The following is a 20,102-nucleotide window of genomic DNA, read 5'->3' on the forward strand; positions in this document are numbered from 1 at the left end:
CACTCCGCAGTATACATTACCGCTCCTCGCTGCACGGGGTCCCGGCGTACTGCTCTCCCGCCTGGCCAATCAGTGGCTGCGGCAGGGCAACACATTGATTGGCCGGGCGGGAGAGCAGTACACCGGGACCCTGAGAGAGGAGAGGTAATGTATACAGAGCCGGAGCGGGAGCCGGGCAGCAGCTGAAGGGGTTAAGTGGCCGGCAGAATTACATACGCGCAGCTGTCATTCAGACCGCTGTGTGTATGTAGTGAAAGTGATCTGCCAGGATCTAGCCGACTCGCAGCGTTATTAACGTTGCGAGTCGGTATGTGTGAAGCTACCCATAAACTCCTTATAGATGTTGTGGGATTTGAACTCAAGACCCCGGAGCTGCAAGGCAACAGAGCTAACACCAGATCCAAAGTTATCCCCAATCCACAGGCTCCAGATCCTACTGGTGGGATCCCTGCCAGTCACAAGACTATAGGTCAATTGACCCATGTGTGGTGTACCTCCGGTGATGTTGGTCGGAGTAACGGCCGGTCACTTGCCAGGTTTGGAGTGTGACATCACTTCTATGGTGGATGGCCGAGATACAGCCGGACCTGAAAAGGTTGTCACGTGACGCCAGTGCTTGGTGGGCACACATATGTGATGGCACGCCTGCTTTTACTTTATCAGGTCGGCTGTACCCTTTTCCCCTGTGATGGGTGTCCTGCCGGGTTGCTACTGGGTCCCTTGGGGTTATGTAGTCACAGATGATTTAGTCACGGATGGCCAAAGTGGGATAGTGACCCTCCGGATAGTAGGACCCGCCACCCACAGAAAGGGGAGAATGTCCCAAGGTTGCGGTGTGTGTACTGTGTCGGTGGTGGTGATTTATCACAGACTCCTGAAATAAAGTTGAGTTGGTTTACTACTTGTAAATGTGCAGCAGGTAATACAGAAAGTCTCTGAGATACACTTGACAAAGTTCTAATAAACACTTGATAATAGAACGACCAGATCTGTAGAATAAGTGCAGTGTAGGATATAGTCATGTTGGTTGAGTTGTGCTGAGTAAGAGTGGCAGAGAGGAGGATGCCGTGAGAGTCTCAACCCATGTAGTAATGTGCTCTGCCAGGATGTTGAAGGATGAGGTAGAATACTTGTAGAAGAATGAAAAGAACACCTGTGCCTGGGTATTGACCTTTACTTTAGTCTTCACACCACCTTATGCCCACTAGACTTGGCTGAACCTTCCTAATGGGTGACACAGGCCCCAGACCTTGTTACCTGGGATGAGTGTAGTGCTAAGGGCTCACTTGCTGACACCCGCGTTGTGAGACAGAGTTCCTAGGCTACTTGCAACTTTGCTCTGTCCGGATCAGTTTCTGGCTCTGTGGCTCTAGTATGGATACTGTCCTGCACTGTGACTTCTCCTAGTCCATGGCAAGGGTTGAGGTTGTGTCTGGCTAGTCCTCTCTTCAGAGGAGCTTAACAGTGCATAGTGTTTTAGGGTGTAACTAGTGAAGAAGTGGGTAGCAGTGTAGTGTCTTGTGTCCGTCCCATGCGAAGTACTGACTAAGACTCGTAGGGTACAGGGACCTGGCAGAGGGCCAGGGCCCAGCTAGCACCACTGTGGAGAGCTATCTAGCATACGTCCTTTCTTCACAATGTCCAGAATGAAAAAACTCCTCCCCCACCCATGGGACTGACTTCCTCTACAGCGTGTATGGTGCGCTGCAATTGGATGAAAGAGTACAATAGAAGAAGAAAGGAGGGAGATGATAGGAAAGAAGAAAGCAGCAATCCTACTGGTCTACAGATTCTGGTGACACATTAATACAATAACCCTTTGTGATCCTTCAGCTGTGCAGCTTCTATATATACATTCATAATACAGCGACATCTAGTGGCTAACTTTTAGTACTACTTTTACCACGATAAGAATACAAAAAGTACAGACTTTTGCGAAGGGTGTATATAACAGTAACACCCCTAGTGAGACACCACATAAGCGGATGGAGAAGGGCATGCCAGGGGCGTAGCTAGGATTCATGGGTCCCCATAGCAAGAAACTGAATGGGGCCCCATAGCAAGAAACTGCATGGAGCCCCATGAATCCTGTATCTCCCTCCTCCCCAGACAGCCTCTGGCAGCGCATCACTCTGCATCGAACGCTGCACACATATATTCACCCTAAAGAAGCCTGTAGTATTACTATATTCTTCCGGCTCCCCAACGCACAAATGAGTGACGTCGCTCGTGTGGTGGGGACCCAGAAGTATGAAAGTTGATAAGGGCTATATGCCGAAACGCGTCCTCCTGTACCTTATGATGTTTCGCTCATAATAAATAAGCAATACTTTACTTGGTGAGTGCCGGGATTTTCTGATTTACCACGTCTGGGACGCCATCCCACCACAAGCACCACCACCACAGAAGTGCCCTTTCAATCACAATACAAGAAGCAGACCTAGGCACATAAAGCTAACCTTTTCTTCTCAAGTAACTCCTCTCAACACTATGCAGTGTTAAGCTCTTCACTAGAGAGGACAAATCAGAGATCATCTCAACCCACGCCGTGGACAAGGAGAGTCACAGTGCAGGACAGTATCCACAAAGCAGAAGGCTAGGAACTAATCCGGATAGAGCAAAGTTGCTAGAAGCCTATGAACTCTATCTCGGAGCGTGGGTGTAAGCAGGGAACCCTCAGGATTCTGCTCATCCCAAGTAACAAGGTCTGGGGCTTGTGTCACCTACTAGGACAGGTCCCCCGACACTGGTAGGGCAATAGGTGGTGCGGAGACCAAAAGAGTCAAAACACGGGCACAAGTATACTCTCTCTTCTTCTCAAGTATTCTTCTATTTCTACCTCCAACATCCCGGCAGAGCACAGTACTACTTGGGTTGGGACTGTCACGACAGCCTTCTCTCTAATCTTCTATATACCTCTTTACACGCATCCCAGTCGTCACGACTGTACCACCCTCAATACTCTCATTGCAGATCTGGATCCTGAACTATCAAGTGTTTTATCGAGTGAAGCTTCTTTTGTTAATGTTAAGCTGTATGACCTGCTGCACATAAGTATTCTTGGAGTAAAGCAGATTTTATTTATGATAAATAGACTCTGTGATTCCTCGTCAGGCACCAACACAGTACACATACATTCCTTGGGTCATCTCCCCTTTCTGTGGGTGGCGGTGCCAATAGTCGGGGTGGGTTACTATTCCACTCTGGACCACTGTGACATTAGTCCAAGGGACCCTGCAACATCCTGGCAGGACACTGTCCACAGGGGAACAAGGTACACCCGGCCCTTTAAACTAAAAGCAGGTGTGCCACCATACCTGTGTGCCCAACCGGCACTGGCGTCACGACATAACATCACTGGGCCCGGCTGTATCTCGGCCAACCACCACAGAAGTGACGTCACGCTTTACCATCTGGCAAGTGACCGGCCGTACCTCCACCATACCACCGCAGGAGGTCACCACAATAATCTACAGAAAATAAAATAAAAAAAAATTGCAATTAGCTTCTGTTTCAGTATTTGGCTCTAAGTAGTTTAAAAAAAAATCTAGACAATACTGCAGTGAGATACACATCATTGTTCCTGCAAATCATAATAGAAAGCTCTGTGCATGCATTGAGCCAGCAGGGTTGGCTGTAAGATTTTAGCTCTGAAGTCAGTACGGCTGTGAATGCAGGTCTCCTATTTTAAAGGGGCATTTAAATCAATTGGTGTCAGAAAGTTATATACAGTAGATTCGTAATTTATTTAATAATCTCACGTTTTCCGGTACTTATCAGCTGCTGTATGTCCTGCAAGAAGTGAAATATTCTTTCCAGTCTGACACACTGCTCTCGATTGCCACCTCTGTCCATGTCAGGAACTGTCCAGAGCTTTTCTTTTTTTTTTTTTTTTTTTAAAGATATTTTATTAAAGGTTTTTTTTGTTATAACTGTACAAGCATTCGGTACATTAAGAATGGGGATTTGCTACTGCTCTGGACAGTTCAGTCATGGACAGAGGTGGCAGCAGAGAGCACTGTGTCAGATTGGAAAGAATACACCACTTCCTGTAGGACATCCAGCAGCTGATAAGTACTGGAAGACTGGATTTTTTCAAATAGAAGTACAATCTACAATTCTGTATAAATTTCTGTCACCTGTTGAACTAAAAACAATTATTCTTCTCTGGAGTACCCCTTTAAGACTACTCCCCTGACTGCATGGCGCATTGTTTTAGACTAGACTCTTGACCGTGTGGCCTTCATTTGTTTGCTCCTTAGTTTACATTGCTTATCAGGAATTTCTAGCTTTATTTTTGGTTCTTATTGCGTCGCTGTATTGTTATGTCTATTTGCTTATAATTAAGAAAACACAAGTAGGGCACCTGCAGAAACATTATATTCTACCCTGTAATAATAGAAATACATGGCCTCACCTCTATGTAAAGCTGGTTATACATCTTACATAGCTCACTGCCATCTTTCCTGTTCTCCACCTACACAAAGTATCTATTCAAATACATAGCATCACTCATCTCTACTGATCTGAATTATACTATGGGTTATAGTCCAGCGCTGCATTAACAATTCTGTAGGCTTCAGAGCTAAAATCTCTCCATAGTCTATGCTGGTTTAACCCTTTAAGGACAGAGCAAATTTCGATTTTTGCGTTTTCGGTTTTTCCTCCTTGTGCATAAAAGGCCATAGCACTTGCATTTTTCCACCTAGAGACCCACATGAGCACTTATTTTTTGCGTTACTAATTGTACTTTGCAATGACAGGCTGAATTTTTGCATAAAGTACCCTGCGAAACCAGAAAAAAATTCAAAGTGTGGTGAAATTGAAAAAAAAAACGCATTTTGTTTATTTGGGGGAAATGTGTTTTTACGCCATTCGCCCTGGGGTAAAACTGACTTGTTATATATGTTCCTCAAGTCGTTACGATTAAAACGATATGTAACATGTATAACTTATATTGTATCGGATGGCCTGTAAAAAATTGAAACCATTGTCAACAAATAAACAACACTTAAAACCGCTCCATTCCCAGGCTTATAGCGCTTTTATCCTTTGGTCTATGGGGCTGTGCGAGGTGTCATTTTTTGCGCCATGACATGTTCTTTCTATCGGTACCTTGATTGCGCATATACGACTTTTTGATCGCTTTTTATTACAATTTTTCTGGATTTGATGCGACCAAAAATGCGCAATTTTGCACTTTGGGATTTTTTTGCGCTAACGCCATTTACCGTGCGAGATCAGGAATGTGATTAATTAATAGTTCGGGCGATTACGCACGCGGCGATAGCAAACATGTTTATTTATTTATTTATTTATTTACTTTTATTTATAACCTGGGAAAAGGGGGGTGATTCAGACTTTTATTAGGGGAGGGGGCTTTTTACTATTAACAACACTTTTTTTTTTACTTTTACACTTATACTAGAAGCCCCCCTGGGGGACTTCTAGTATAAGTGCTTTGATCTCTCATTGAGATCTCTGCAGCATAGATATGCTGCAGAGATCCATGAGATAGGCACTCGTTTACTTCCGGCTGCTGCAGCCGGAAGTAAACGAGTGCCGAGCCGGGGACGGCGCCATCTTGGAGCGGTCCCCGGCCGGCTTCATTTACGGAGATCGCTCCTCCGGGATAACATCCCGGAGGAGCGATCTCCCCACTAGACACCAGGGATGACGCTGCGTCCGGTAATCGGATGCAGCTGTCAACTTTGACAGCTGCATCCGATTACTGTATTAGCGGGCACGGCGATCGGACCATGCCCGCTAATACCTACGGTCCCGGGCTACACGCGGCACCCGGGACCGGCGCGGTTCAGAGCGGGGCCGCCGCGCAGCCCCGCTTTGAACTCCCTTACCGGCATCAGGGCGTAAATTTACGCCCGATGTCGTTAAGGGGTTAAAGTGTCACTGTCATTTTAATTTTTTTTTTTTCAGAAATCAATAGTACAGGCGATTTTAAGAAACTTTGTAATTGGGTTTATTAGCCGAAAAATGCTTTTTTATCACGAGAAAGCAGTTTGAAGTTCTCCCCCCTGTCTCTATTGTTCTCTATGGAGAGGGGAGGGTGGAGGGAGATGAGGCACCAAAACAGGACAACAAAGAGTTGATTTACAGCTACATCACTGAGCTATCTCCTCAGCATTGACCTCTTTGACCTCTGAATAGCAGCTTTCACACAGGTCCCGCTGTATAATGTTTGTTCTCTGCTCTCTGATGCCAACTAATCTCCCTCCTCCCCCCTCCCCTCTCCATAGGTTACACAGGGCTCGACTGATGCAAAAGAGTCGAGATTACCTGATAATGAGCAGTGAATGAGAGAGAGGGGGGGGGGGGGGAGACCTGGTGAAAGTCTTTTTGAATGATGCAGATAATGGCATATTTGCCTAATAAACCCAATTACAAAGTTTCTTAAAATCGCCCGGACTTTTGATTTCTGCAAAAAAATTAAATAAATAAAAAAAATGAAACAACAGTGACACCTTAAGGGGATATTTCCATCTGACCAAATAGTCGTCCATTCACAGGATAGGGAATAATTAGTTGATCATGGGCGGTCTGGCTGCTTTCTACAGAACAGGGAACCCAGTCTCTCTTGTAAGGGTGGGTTCATACTGAGGAATTCTCGCGGATAATGTCAACAAAAAAAAAAACCCATCCATTTTGATTAGTTTTTTTTTTTTTTTTTTTATAATGGAAGTCAAAGGAAAAACAGATTGCACACAATTGCAGCCGTTTTTGCATCTTCCCCCCCCCAAAAAACCATATAGGTTAAATGGACTGCAAAAACGCAGTGTGTGAACACTTCAGAAACAAAGCAAAGCTATGTGCATTCTATAAGATTTTTTGTTATATTTTTAGCCTTTTTTGTCTGTTTTTTTTTCCCTGCTACAACCTGTCAGCCATTGTTTAAGATAAAAATAGCCCAAAGAAGATACAAAAAAGCACCAAGAAAGGATGTTTGTTGAGTCGTAAAATGGTAAAAAAAAGTTCCTTGCACTTATTTTTACGGCCATAAAATTACAGCCGTAAAATTTTATTGAATATGAATAAATAGCCATTTCTAGAATTCAGTATTTTTGGTCTGATTTTTAATACTGTAAACACTGTTTCCTTTTGGGCAATTTAAAGAGTACCTGTCAGGAAAAAGAACTCCTGACACCATATCACCAGACATGTCAAAAGTTATTGATCACAGCGGGTCTCACTGCGGGGAGTGGATGCCATGGCTGCCGCGCTCTCTTCCCAACTATATCTCCTCATTATGTCGGGCCTCGGCAGTGAGACCTGCTGTGACCAATACTTTTGACATGTCTGGTGACATGTCGAAAGTTTTGATCACAGCGGGTCTCACTGTCCAAAAAAAAACAAACTATGTTTGAACATATTTTTGTATTAATCACGGCCGTTGTTACTTTTAGGAAAATATACGTTGTGTGAACATAGCCTATGATAACACCAGGATGTGTGGATTGTTATCACAGTGATTGTGTAGGGTGCTGCCTGAACGCCAGGATGTAAGGATTGTTATCACTGTAATTGTGTAGGGTAGAAGCTATAGCGGAGGTAAAGGCTAGTAGGACGTGTGCCAGGAGGCTGCCATTAAGCGATCCTGCCATGACAAGGTTCTGCCACCAAACATGACTTGCTAGTCCCATGGGGGGTAATGGCTTTCAATGCTGGGGCCTGTTCCTGTAAATTCTTGACAAAGGTTTTAAAAAGGAAACGTCCATAGGAAATAGCACGTAAATGCAAGGAAGTGTAAGAAGCGGTGGAAAGAGTGTGAGAAATGGAGATTAGAGCAGTGAGAGAATGAGTTAAGGGGAATGGAGGGGAGGGGAGCAGAGACAAGTGAATGCTGCACTAGGTGGGGAGGAGGGATCCTGGGAGGAGGAGGAGGGAAGAGACACAGATAGTTTAGTTCCTGTCTGTCCCAAGGGAGAAAGCTCTGCGAACATGTCATACTCCTAAGACTACCTGGACCAGGACACAAGTAAGTGGGCGAAGAGGGAAAGGTGGCGGAAAGGTGCAAGGGGGCAATGCACAGTGGGTGCAGGGAGGGTCAGGTGGCAGAGAAAGTGAGGACTGTAGAAGACAATGAAGAAAGTGGGATAAAGTAGAGAGGGAAGAGGGAAAGTGACAACCCTCCAGAGGGAGTATGGCTCCGGCTCTCCCTCTCCAGCACAGGTGTTTGCATATGAGGGAGGAGAAGAGGAAGGAGCCTGCAAGACAGAGTGGTATTTGCAGGGGGGACGCGTTGTGGTTTTGCAGCCTTCTGTAACATGTCTACACTTGTACATTATATATCAGGGAAATGACAGTAAATGGTCACGGTTTAGGATTCACGAGGGTCAATCGCTGCTCTTCGTGCTGTATTATGTTACCTATAGAAGCGTCTGTATGAAATGGAGAGGAAATTAGTGTCGAGCCTTAAAGTGACCGCACGGGGAATGACTCCCTCAGGCCACGGCAGGGACAATTTATGAGACGCATGTTGTTGTTTGACGGTGAAAGAATCATTTTGTCCATTTACGATTAAAAGTATACGTAATTTCTGGAGCATATTAGAGATAATGTGAGGTTGTCGTGGCTGCGACGGTATGTGACGCATGATCATATTTAGGAAATAATAGAATTGGAGATGATCTTCCATCCCCATCCGATAATTATAATAGTAAATGTAAAAAAGTGCCGTCCATGTTGCTTGGTAACGGGCTGTCACGTTCAGAGCAGACATGACGGAAGAGTGCCACAAAAAGTACGCCATCATGTGCCGATAAGGGTACATTATACATATATCTACCAGTGTCTCTCATGCTGGGCAGTATATGTGTTTTGCCATGCATAGTTGACTTGGTTTTTCAATACAGTCATGTATCGGTAAAATGTATGACTAATGGATGTACTATGGGCACATTACAGCATTTCCCGACATATATGCCAATTGTAGTGCCCAATCGAGATAATAACGGAGCCTTTCAGTTCCTGTGAGAAGTTATAATGGAGCGTTACGAGTTTGTCATATCTGGCTTCATAAAAACCACATTACCCACCGTCCATATCCTGACGTTATACTGGGAGCTGTATGACAGCAGCTGTACGGCCACAGGCTGCCAGGACATGGGGGGGTTACAGCAGCTGGGAGCTATACACTGCAGACCATTGCTGTAAAGCTTCCTCTGTATAAGAGTTTTTTATGTATACGCATACATTTTCAATATGAATATATTTTTAGAAAAATCTGATTAAAAGGATTGTCTCATCAGTAACAAAGGGGCCATTGAAGCGAGTGGCACATAAGCGTCTGTCCGTGTAATACAAGTATGGCTCAAGTCTGCCAGAATGGGAGGTATTCCTATAGAGAGTCTATCTGTTCTGATTTATAGAGGGGGGGGGGGGTCCTGAGTGGGGGACACTTTTCTGTGATGTCCATATGCTCAAAAAGGGGTTGTCTTCATGTCAACACCTTTACACCAGATGATATGCGGAATAGCACAGTGCTGCGAGACATCACTGCTGTCATAAGTGTCAACCCAGCTATGGACTCAACAGCTAACACAGTCTGGTTGCTACGAATACTGTGGCGTTGTCAGGTGGAATGTCCCTAGCAACCAGCCAGCTCATCATCCAACTGGCACTGTGATGAGGTCGAATGTGAGGGTAAAGGTCCTATTATACACACAGATTATCTGACAGATTATTGAAGCCAAAACCAGGAACAGACTGTAGACAGAGAAAGGGTCATAAAGGAAAGACTGAGATTTCTCTTCTTTTCAAATCCATTTCTTTGGCGTCAGTGATCTGTCAGTGTAATAGGGCCTCTATCCTGTCAATAGTCAATCGTAATCGCACAACGTATAAGCCCGGCCGCTCCGTGACCTGGCCGGGTCACGGTCTCTGCCCGGATCATCCCGGCCGGTACTTAAGTACCGGCCGGATGATCTTTCCGGCCGCAGGGTTCTGATGCATTAGAACCTCCCACAGCACACAATGAAGCAAGCGGCCGGAGCTGCTCGCTTCATTGTGTGAACTGACAGGTCTTTCTGCGGCCGCAATTCACTGAATTGCAGCCGCAGAAAATTGACATGTCAGTTATTTGCGGGTCCGCATGGGATCCCGGCCGGAGCGTATACTATGTGTATATGCTCCGGACGGGATCCCATAGAAATGTAGGCAATGTTCCACACTGTATAAAGTATAAAGGCAATGTTCCACACTGTATAAAGTATAAAGCCACAAAGGATACTTACCAGTCACCATGCCAGATCTTAATGACAGCCACCTGCTGTCATTTTAGTCCAATATCTTGGTCCGTCACATACCCGTTACTTCTCCAGCTGCAATTATCTGCTTAGCCAGTTAGTGATGCTGCAGTTAGTGGAGCCGCAAGAGGTTGGCACTGTGAAATCCAGGAGCAGCACTATGGGAACAAGGATAGGTAAGTATACTTTGTTTATTATATTCCTCCACACCCTGCCTTTCTATCATTTTTTAGTTTCATGGGACTTTCCATTTAAGCTAATCCCAGGAAGGGTCTGGCAGTAGAAATCCAACATGTCCAATCCATCTCTTCCCTGACATAATCTGTGAGAGGAGAGTTGGGGGGTCTGTAAACACATGATATAATCAGCCGGTCCAACTGAAAACAGTGAGTTCTGCTGACTATTCACTAATGAGTATGGCGGCCTTTACCGGAGTGATGACAGATGTCACCGTCTGAACAGAAGTCGCTGTGTTTGACATTTTCAGCCAACAATTGCAGGCAAGATCTTTCCAAGTTCTCTGAACATTTCCAGTACATTCCCATACAGATCGTTCATCCCAGTGTCACTGATCATGTATGTGAACAGCTGTATGGCTAATATATAGTAATATCTGTATGGCGGCATCTATAAGATAATTGTTCGTTCAGTGTTTGTTCATCTGTGTACCTAATTTGTCTTCTTTACGTGTGTCCTGGATGAAGTGTCAGCACCTTGGTCTGCTTGATTTTAGCACCCACAAGTGTCCCCATCTATACCTCTAGCTGTTGCAAAACTACAATTCCCATTATGCATGGACAGCTGAAGTTCGGTTTCGTATGAACCTGAACTATCGGCTTCTGATTCCCCCTGTCTGCAGCCTCCGTGAACAGGGTGGATACAGCGTAAGGACCGCCTGGAAAACTTTTTCCGGGCGGTCCGTAAGGCTGTATCCATCCTGTTCACGGAGGCTGCAGACAGCGGGAATCAGAAGCCGATAGTTCAGGTTCATACGAACCCGAACTTCGGCAAATTCGCTCATCTCTAGTCTAGACATGATGGCAATTGTAGTTTTGCAACACCTGAAGTATCATGGTTCCCCATCCCGATCTATCCCATACAGTATCAGAGTGCCATGTATTTACCCATCTTGTCCTCATGCTGATATACATCCCATATGAGGCTTGGGCTCTCGGCTTCAACGTGGACCATGTGACCATAAATTGCTGCGTCACACTGCAGTAATCACGCTACTTCACAACAAAGGTTAGCGAATGGGGTCATATTGTACACCATAACCATAGGTTACAGGGCACCCCCATTCAGTTCCTTCAGCCCCTAACAGAATCCCCGCAGGGCGATATGGCAATTTTTGGTCCCAGTATCCCTGATACGCCTAATATTGCTATGAAGTCCAGAGCTGCACTCATAATTCTGCAAATGTCAGAGCTGACATATTTTAGTAAATGATTCTGTTCTAATGCTTTTCATTCAGGGACATGTAATCTTTACCCCAGGCTCTGTACAGTAATGTGCTGTAGTGTGTCCATCCATACAGGTGTGACTGCTTCCAATAATAACCGGCAGTATTCACACCTGCATATGATTAATAGACATGATCCAGATGTGTCCGTATTAGATTAATGGATCTGCATTACAACAAGAAGCTCTGTAAGGTATTTATACATCGCTGCAGCATCAGAAACTCAAGGTGCGACCTCCAGAACGGCAGAACAGGTTTGTAGGGTTGTGTCTACCTGAACCTGTCGGTGTGTTGTTCTCTATGTTGGTTTTCTTAATGAGCCAATAAGCTCACATACCGTCCTGGATTAACCTCTGTGCCCGTATACCCTACAATAGCATTGTGTATCCTGATCACTGCACCAGCCTACCCAACCTCCTCATCTGCTTACTGAGCCATTTCTATGGGTATCAGCCAGGTCACAAACTAGTGTGCACCTCCATGACACCATGTGTGTTACTACCATAAGGAACATTGCTTACAGCCATGTTTATCAGTGCCAGGCTGAACAGGTGCCAACTGTGCCACCATTGTAGGTGCCAAACACATGTATCCTCCTAATGCGGCCTTTGTCAGAACGATATTGTCCATCCTTACGTATCTCTTTTCTAAGTAATTAGTTGTATATTTCCACACCGGACCAGTGGTTTGGGTGCCAAGTATAATTATGTATGTTCCCTCTGGTGCCATTCTTGCAATGCCAGTTTGCCACAGGCCTTGGCATCCCTTTACTTTTGCCTATTGTGCCATTTTAGTAGCATCAAATAAGTAGCGTCAAAGTTATTGTGCAATCTTTCAGAGTATGGGACTATACAGCAAAGTTCGCCAACCTGTGGTTCACTAGTAGTTGCAACCACTAGTAAGGCACAGGTTATAAAACACTGCAATACATGATGGGAGTTGTAGTTCAGCAACTGCTAGTGAGCCACAGGTTGTAACATATCCAGATATTTATCCGGTAGCAATGCTAACCACTGAGTCACTATATTGTGGTTCCCAGAACTCCATCTTTGCAAGTTCTGTATGATTCACTATACAGTACCTGGATTTACCGGTCTTTGTAATAACTAATGCTAGCCCCCAACCACCCCCCCCTCCCCCAAAGGACGACTGAATCACATACCACGGTGTATATGGTGGTATAGTACTGTGTATAGCTTATGGTCTCTCCATGTTTATGTACTATTCTCTGACTATAATCAATATCTTTGCAGTAAGAATTATGGATCACAATTTCATGACTCGTCACTGACAAAAGATATGAAGATGGTTTCTCGTCTGGTCATCCTTGGTCTTCTCATTGGCGTCTGCTTGGCCGAACCAGATGCCCATTTTGATCCATGTAAGTGTAGGCCGAGTCTTCTAACTCTGGTAAAATATATCTGCAAAACTAGCTAGTAAGAACTAGACACACTAAGGACAGGGGTCCTCAACTGGGTGCCAAAAAGAGTGGGTAACACCAACCCCTAACAGTGGTCATAACTCAACTTTCTTTGTCCAGTCTGGGGCACAAGATGGCACAAGAATCTAATGTACTTTTCTTATGATCCACAGCTACTTGCCGATATGCATTGGGAATGCAGGACAGGACCATCCGCGATGAGGACATCACAGCATCCAGTGCATGGTCCGACTCTACTGAAGCCAAGCACAGCAGGTGAGAACCCATAGATTGCCTTCAGTATGGGCAAATGGTGTCTTCCCAATGGCCTATAGATAGGGTAAAAATGGGCATCCGCATTAGGCCTTCTGGGGGCGCTAACTGAGCCACTTTATAAGCATTTGATGAGGAACCTTTGGCCCTTCAGTGGTTGCGAAACTACAATTCCCATCATGCCTGGGCAGCTTTGGCTGTACGGCATGATGAAAATTGTAATTTTACAACAGCTACAGGATGGCAGGTTCCCATTCCTGTGTTAGAGGAACCAAAGTGTCTATCTCTCTGGAACATTGGGGCAAGAAAGATGTTGGCAGGCAGCTTTAACAATTTTTTTTTATGTCACTGCAGGTTTAACCTCAACACAATGATGTTTATACGTGTATTATTTAACTTAAAGGTGAACACGATGGTGGTAGCCATTTTGTGGAAAGAATAGGTTGTGAGAGCTATTTGCTAAAGAAATAGCGGTTTTGTTGCCCTTAGCAACCAATCAGAATCTACAGTTTGTGTTGCAGTGGAGCTTTCAAAATGAAAGCTAAATTCTGATTGGTTGCCGAGGGCAACAAGGTTTTATCAGTTGCCATGGGGCTGATTTAAGGCACTAAATTTAGTGACGTGATCATAAAGTCTTTCATGTGCTTGTAAAACAAAATGGCTTCCTGTGTTATAGATCACTTTATAGCTCTCTTTGTACTTTACTACTATAATCTCAACTTCGAGGCTCCCCAGTAGTTGCAGAGCCGCAACACCCAGCTGTTGGCTGTCAGAGTATGCTGGGAGTTGTGGTTCGTAACAGCTGGACAGTAACAAGTGTGGTTAACCATCCCATAGATTGAACTCAGTAAATGGTGTACACCACCTGCCCCCGATCTCGTGAGTCGTGAGTTCCAAATACATATTTTTCTGGTTCTTTTCCACCAATGTTTTCCATAACGTCAAGACCGAGAAAACAACATTCACCTGTTTCCACACATGTCTGATCAAATGCACACAAGTGTAATATGGATGAAAGGTTCCCCATAACTTTCACTAATACGGTTCAGAGCAGTAGAAGCCGTAACATCAAACGGGAGAGACGCAGGAGGTAATAAGGTGCCGCACACAGGTTCTGGAGAATTACCCTTTAAGTTGCTTCCCACATGGCCGCCACATGTAACATGAAACGCTCTTTGAAGAAGATGTAAATTTTGCAGAGATAATGCTTAACAATACCCAGCCATGTTTTTAGATGTTTTGTAGGAGGCCACATACAGGACGAATACCACATGCAGCATCCTCTAAAAATATCTCTCTGAGAAAGATTTCTTCTGGGAAAAACTGGGTGACAACCAGTAAAGCCGCCATTTTGACACTTAAAGGAATAGTCCCCCATTTTTCCTAGACTTTCTGTGATCTATGCTGCAGAATATTACCTCTAGGTATACACAGACTGGGATGTTCTTGCAGGATCTTCCCTCAGACATACCTTGTGGATGACAGGGTGGAAGGTCACACAATATTGCTGATATCCTACAACTCAACGGGAAAAAATGCGGTTATTACTAGAACGTCATATGCTATCTCTGTATGTAAACATGATAAAGATACGGCACCCAGGGTTGGCCTTAGAGGCGTGTGTGACCTGCTGATGGGGACCCAAGGATTACATATTTGGATGTAACTAGATCACCTATTGTATAGAACTGTTATTTGGCTAGTATATGGCACTAACATTTAAGATTTGTATGGTGGTATTATTTGAGCATTGTATGATAGTGTTATTTAATATTTTTATGGTGGTATTATTTAAGATTTATGTGGTAGTATTATTTGAGCATTGTATGGTGGTGGTATTTGAGCACAGTATGGTGGTATCATTTGAGCACCACATGGTGGTTTTATCTAAGGACATTCCAGTAAAGAAAAGGAAAAAGTGATACTTACCTAACCTAGTCCCCTGCAGCTCCCTTCGATTCTCCTTCTGGCCCCCACTGTTCCTCTCTCTGCTTTCGAGATGAGGACTTGCCCGCTTAGTCAATCACTAATGTCTCATGTCAGACAGTCATTGGCTGAGTTGGCAGGTCAAGCTCAACCCATTTGTCTTGGAAGCTAGAAGAAGAAATGAGCAGTCGGGGAGAAGGAGCTTCTTTGGAAGCTATAGGAGACCAGGGAAGATATTTGTCACTTTTTCCTTTTTTTTTTTTTTTTTTTTTTTTTTTTACAGCAGCCCCAGCACAACATATATTATATATATATATATATATATATATATATATATATATATATATATATATATATATATATATATATAATATATCCAAACAAATGCCAACGGCACTCCGGAGACTTCAAATCAAACGTGCAATTTATTCATATTGTGCAGCACAGCAAAGTAAGCGCTTACTTTGCTGTGCTGCACAATATGAATAAATTGCACGTTTGATTTGAAGTCTCCGGAGTGCCGTTGGAATTTGTTTGGATAACTACACTGACCCGTGGTCTAGGTCCTCTAGCTGGTACCCACCCCCACCTTTAACTTTGAAGCTGTGCTGCCTACTATCCTTGTGGCTATATATATATATATATATATATATATATATATATATATATATATATATATATATATATTTATTTTTATTTTTTTTAACCCCTTTGTAAGATTTGTATTGTAGCATTATTTGAGCATTTTATGGCAGCATTATTGGAACAATGCATGAAGGTATTATTTAGTCAGTGTATGGTAGTATTTTAGGCAGCGTATGGTAGTATTGTTTGAGCAGCGTATGGTGCTATTATTTGTTTACTGTATATTGGTATTATTTGATAGCTGAAGGTATTTCAGTTTTGTATGGTGATATTATTTGAGCAAAGTATGGCAGTATAATGTGAGCATCATATAATGCTATTGTTTTAGCACTTTCTGTTATGTATATTGTCTGTCACTGCTATGTTTTAGTAAGCAACATATGTTATTGTATTGATCCTGTATTGATAATTAATAAAAATGATAATTTATCACTAAACCGTATAGTTATATCTATGATATAGTATAGACACCAATAAAGGGTTCATAAAAATCCACACAATGCATCGACCAACCCCCCCTCCCCCCCGCCCGTGTGATATTGTTCCATGATTCCTGTAAGATGAGTGGGAGGGACCTGAAACAAGTCTGTAGCAATGGACAGGCATTGTATTACACATAGAATACATAGATGACTCTGACCAATTCAGAATGTGTAGCTAAATGTACAAATGGCTGGAAGCAAGTGTATCCCACCAGTCTGCAATGGCACATGCCTACTCCATTTATTTATTCCACAATTGATTGAAATGTGTTGTACATAGAACAAAGGAGCCCTAATTGCAAAGATTAGAGATGACCCCTAATATGGTTCCAGCTTTTACCACCCAGGACAGAGGGGCCTACTGATTGTTTCCCATTTCCATGACCCTTGGACCTATTTCTCACTCCTTGTTTGTTAATATTGCAGTTCTCACCACCTAATAGCAGAGCAGACAGGGCAGGGCCTGCATCCTCCAGGGGCCCCATAGCAGCCGCATGGTCTGTCTCTGTGGTATTTGCACCCTTGAAGGTCTCTAGGTTCCTGAACTGTGATTTTCTATGGTGGCCTTACTGATGAAAGTGTGGTAACCGCTGCTGCAGAGCCCGTGGGAACGTCTTACAGATCTGCCGAGGATGAGAGTCTGCTTCAATATGCTGACAAAGAAAATTATTGTACATGGAAGCCATCTTGTCGTGACTTGTCCAAGAATTGCTCTATGCGTCATGACCAGGCTGGGATTTTCTCATAGAAAGAAATCTGAGGAGACAAATGTGTTTATATGTGATGGAGATAAAGACTCGGCCCCCGAGATCTGTCTCCAGGGACAAGTTGTGTAATATGGAGTGAACTGGGTTATGCATTGTGCTATAGGGGTTACAGGGAGTGCAACCGCCACTGGGTCCTATATCTGGGGGGCCACATAGTTACCTCAGCCGCCTGTGACAACAGAATCATAGGGAGGGGTACAATAAGAAGTAACTGCACAATAGTTATGCTTACAGATATAGACAGAAGTACGATAATGCTGGGGTGTGCTGAGGTGTGCATTGTGATGTTTTGTAGCAGATTATGTGTTTTATGATGTTCTGCAGCAGCTGAGGTCTGTATTATGATGTTCTACAGCATCTGAGGTGTGTATGACAATGTACTGCAGAAGGTGAGGTGTGTATTATGAGGTTCTGTAGCAGCAGAGGTGTGTAGTATGATGTTCTTCAGCAGCTGAGGTGTGTATTATGAGGTTCTGCAGCAGCTAAGGTGTGTATTATGAGGTTCTGCAGCAGCTGAGGTATGTATTATTAGGTTTTGCAGCAGCTGAGGTGTGTATTATGAGGTTCTGTTTTGTTTGTCCACCCGTCTCTTGATGATTGACCACAAGTTCTCAATGGGATTAAGATCTGGGGAGTTTCCAGGCCATGGACCCAAAATCTCTATATTTTGTTCCCTGAGCCATTTAGCTATCAGCTTTGCTTTATGGCAAGGTGCTCCATCATGCTGGAAAAGGCATTGTTGATCGCCAAACTGCTTTTGGACAGTTGGGAGAAGTTGCTCTTGGAGGACATTCTGGTACCATTCTTTATTCATGGCTGTGTTTTTAGGCAAGACTGTGAGAGAGCCGATTCCTCGGCTGAGAAGCAACCCCACACATGAATGGTTTCAGGATGCTTTACAGTTGGCATGAGACAAGACTGGTGGTAGCGCTCACCTCGTCTTCTCTGATTAAGCTGTTTTCCAGATGTCCCAAACAATCAGAAAGGGGATTCATCAGAGAAAATGACTTTCCCCCAGTCCTCAGCAGTCCACTACTTGTACCTTTTGCAGAATATCAGTCTGTCCCTGATGTTTTTTCTGGAGAGAAGTGGCTTCTTTGCTGCCCTCCTTGAGACCAGGCCTTGCTCCAAGAGTCTTCGTGTCACAGTGTGTGCAGATGCACTCACACCTGCCTGCTGCCATTCCTGAGCAAGCTCTGCACTGCTGGTAGCCCGATCCCGCAGCTGAAACAATTTTAAGAGACGGTCCTGGTGCTTGCTGGTCTTTCTTGGGTGCCCTTAAGCCTTTTTGGCAACAATGGAACCTCTCTCCTTGAAGTTCTTGATGATGTGATAGATTGTTGACTGAGGTGCACTCTTTCTAGCTGCGACACTCTTTCCTGTTAGGCCATTTTTGTGCAGTGCAATGATGACTGCACGTGTTTCTTTAGAGAAGAGAAACAATGATGCCAAGCACCAGCCTCCTTTTAAAGTGTCCAGTGGTGTCATTCCTACTTAATCATGACAGATTGATCTCCAGCCCTGTCCTCATCAACACCCACACCTGTGTTAACGGAGCAATCACTGAAACGGTGTTAGCTGGTCCTTTTAAGGCAGGGCTGCAATGATTTTGAAATGTGTATTGGGGGATAAAGTTCATTTTCTAGGCAAATATTGACTTTGCCAGTAATTGCTGTTAAGCTGATCACTCTGAAGCAGTAAAAAATAATATTTGTATCATTCTCAAAACTTTTGGCCATGACTGTACATGACCTTTAACAAAACTGACCTGTGAGCTTGTATTATACTGTATTATATACAGTATTATCCAGCAAGACCTGGGCTGCATATAGAAGCGATGTCTCCATTGAATCCTCTCACGATACATGTGCAGTTAGAGTTCAGGCAACATTTCTCCAACCAGTGGCCTTTACAAGCTGCATAACATGTGGCGGCATGTACTTGCTATAATGTACGGTGGCTTGTGAAGGTTGATCCCTGTAATCCTTACTATAATTCCTAGTACCGTCAGTCGACTTGACCTCAGTTGTGTCAGTAATATTACTCTTCTTAGTCAAGTGGGGTTTGGCAAGGGGCTGTACCTCAGTGCACTCAGGGTACTTAGTATATGAGGTGTCCACTTTAGCTTGACCTTATACCTGATGTATTTCGATACGTGTGAAGAACATGTTGTACATTATACTAAAATAGAGAAGCCTGATAGAAGTATAAGTGTCTTTTTCCAGGCATAGTAACTTGTCTCTTTTCCATGTCCCAGACTAGAGAGTAATGATGGCGATGGCGCCTGGTGCCCATCCGGGCCCGTCTATCCTAGTAATGAAGAATATCTGCAGATAGACCTGAGGAGCCTGCATTTCCTGACCCTGGTCGGTACACAGGGCCGAGACAGCGGAGGACTGGGAAAAGAGTTTGTCCGCTATTACCAGCTGCGCTATAGTAGAGATGGCTACAAGTGGGCACAGTGGCGGGATCGGTGGGGGAATGAGGTGAGATGAGGTGGCAGAGGCGATATAGTAGATGTCCTCCACAATGCAGTCTCAGATTAAGTGGTTTCACCATTGGGCCTATCCTGTCTTGTATAGGTGATAGTTGGAAATGAGAACACACATGATCTGGTGTTGAAGGACCTCGGACCCTCAATAGTCGCCCGCTATGTCCGCTTCTACCCCATGGCTGACCGAGTCATGAGCGTGTGCTTGAGAGTGGAACTTTATGGATGCGTTTGGCAAGGTGAGCCTACCATTCACTCCATGACTGTCCAATGGTGGTGACTATGGATCATGTTCTATAGGGGGATATTAGAGGGTGCAATAGCATTTTCCATATCTGTTTATCGTCTTTGTCCCCATCTTGTTGACTTCTATT

General features: G+C 44.2%; 1 protein-coding gene across 5 annotated transcripts in view; it reads left to right on the forward strand.

The window, feature by feature from the left end:
- Positions 1–20,102, forward strand: part of DDR1 (discoidin domain receptor tyrosine kinase 1) — a 49,189-nt gene that overhangs the window by 19,074 nt on the left and 10,013 nt on the right. For 3 of the 5 annotated variants that reach the window (XM_069943768.1, XM_069943771.1, XM_069943772.1), the window contains exons 1-5: positions 7,892–7,993; positions 12,978–13,105; positions 13,318–13,420; positions 19,495–19,723; positions 19,820–19,967. In XM_069943768.1, coding sequence (XP_069799869.1) covers positions 13,024–13,105; positions 13,318–13,420; positions 19,495–19,723; positions 19,820–19,967 — 562 coding nt within the window. In that variant the 5' untranslated portion in view covers positions 7,892–7,993; positions 12,978–13,023. Of the gene's footprint in view, positions 1–7,891; positions 7,994–12,977; positions 13,106–13,317; positions 13,421–19,494; positions 19,724–19,819; positions 19,968–20,102 lie in introns of those variants that run through there. The other 2 variants (XM_069943769.1, XM_069943770.1) reach the window with 1 other exon arrangement.

Source organism: Dendropsophus ebraccatus, chromosome 10 (assembly GCF_027789765.1).
Source record: "Dendropsophus ebraccatus isolate aDenEbr1 chromosome 10, aDenEbr1.pat, whole genome shotgun sequence".
Lineage (NCBI taxonomy): Eukaryota > Metazoa > Chordata > Amphibia > Anura > Hylidae > Dendropsophus > Dendropsophus ebraccatus.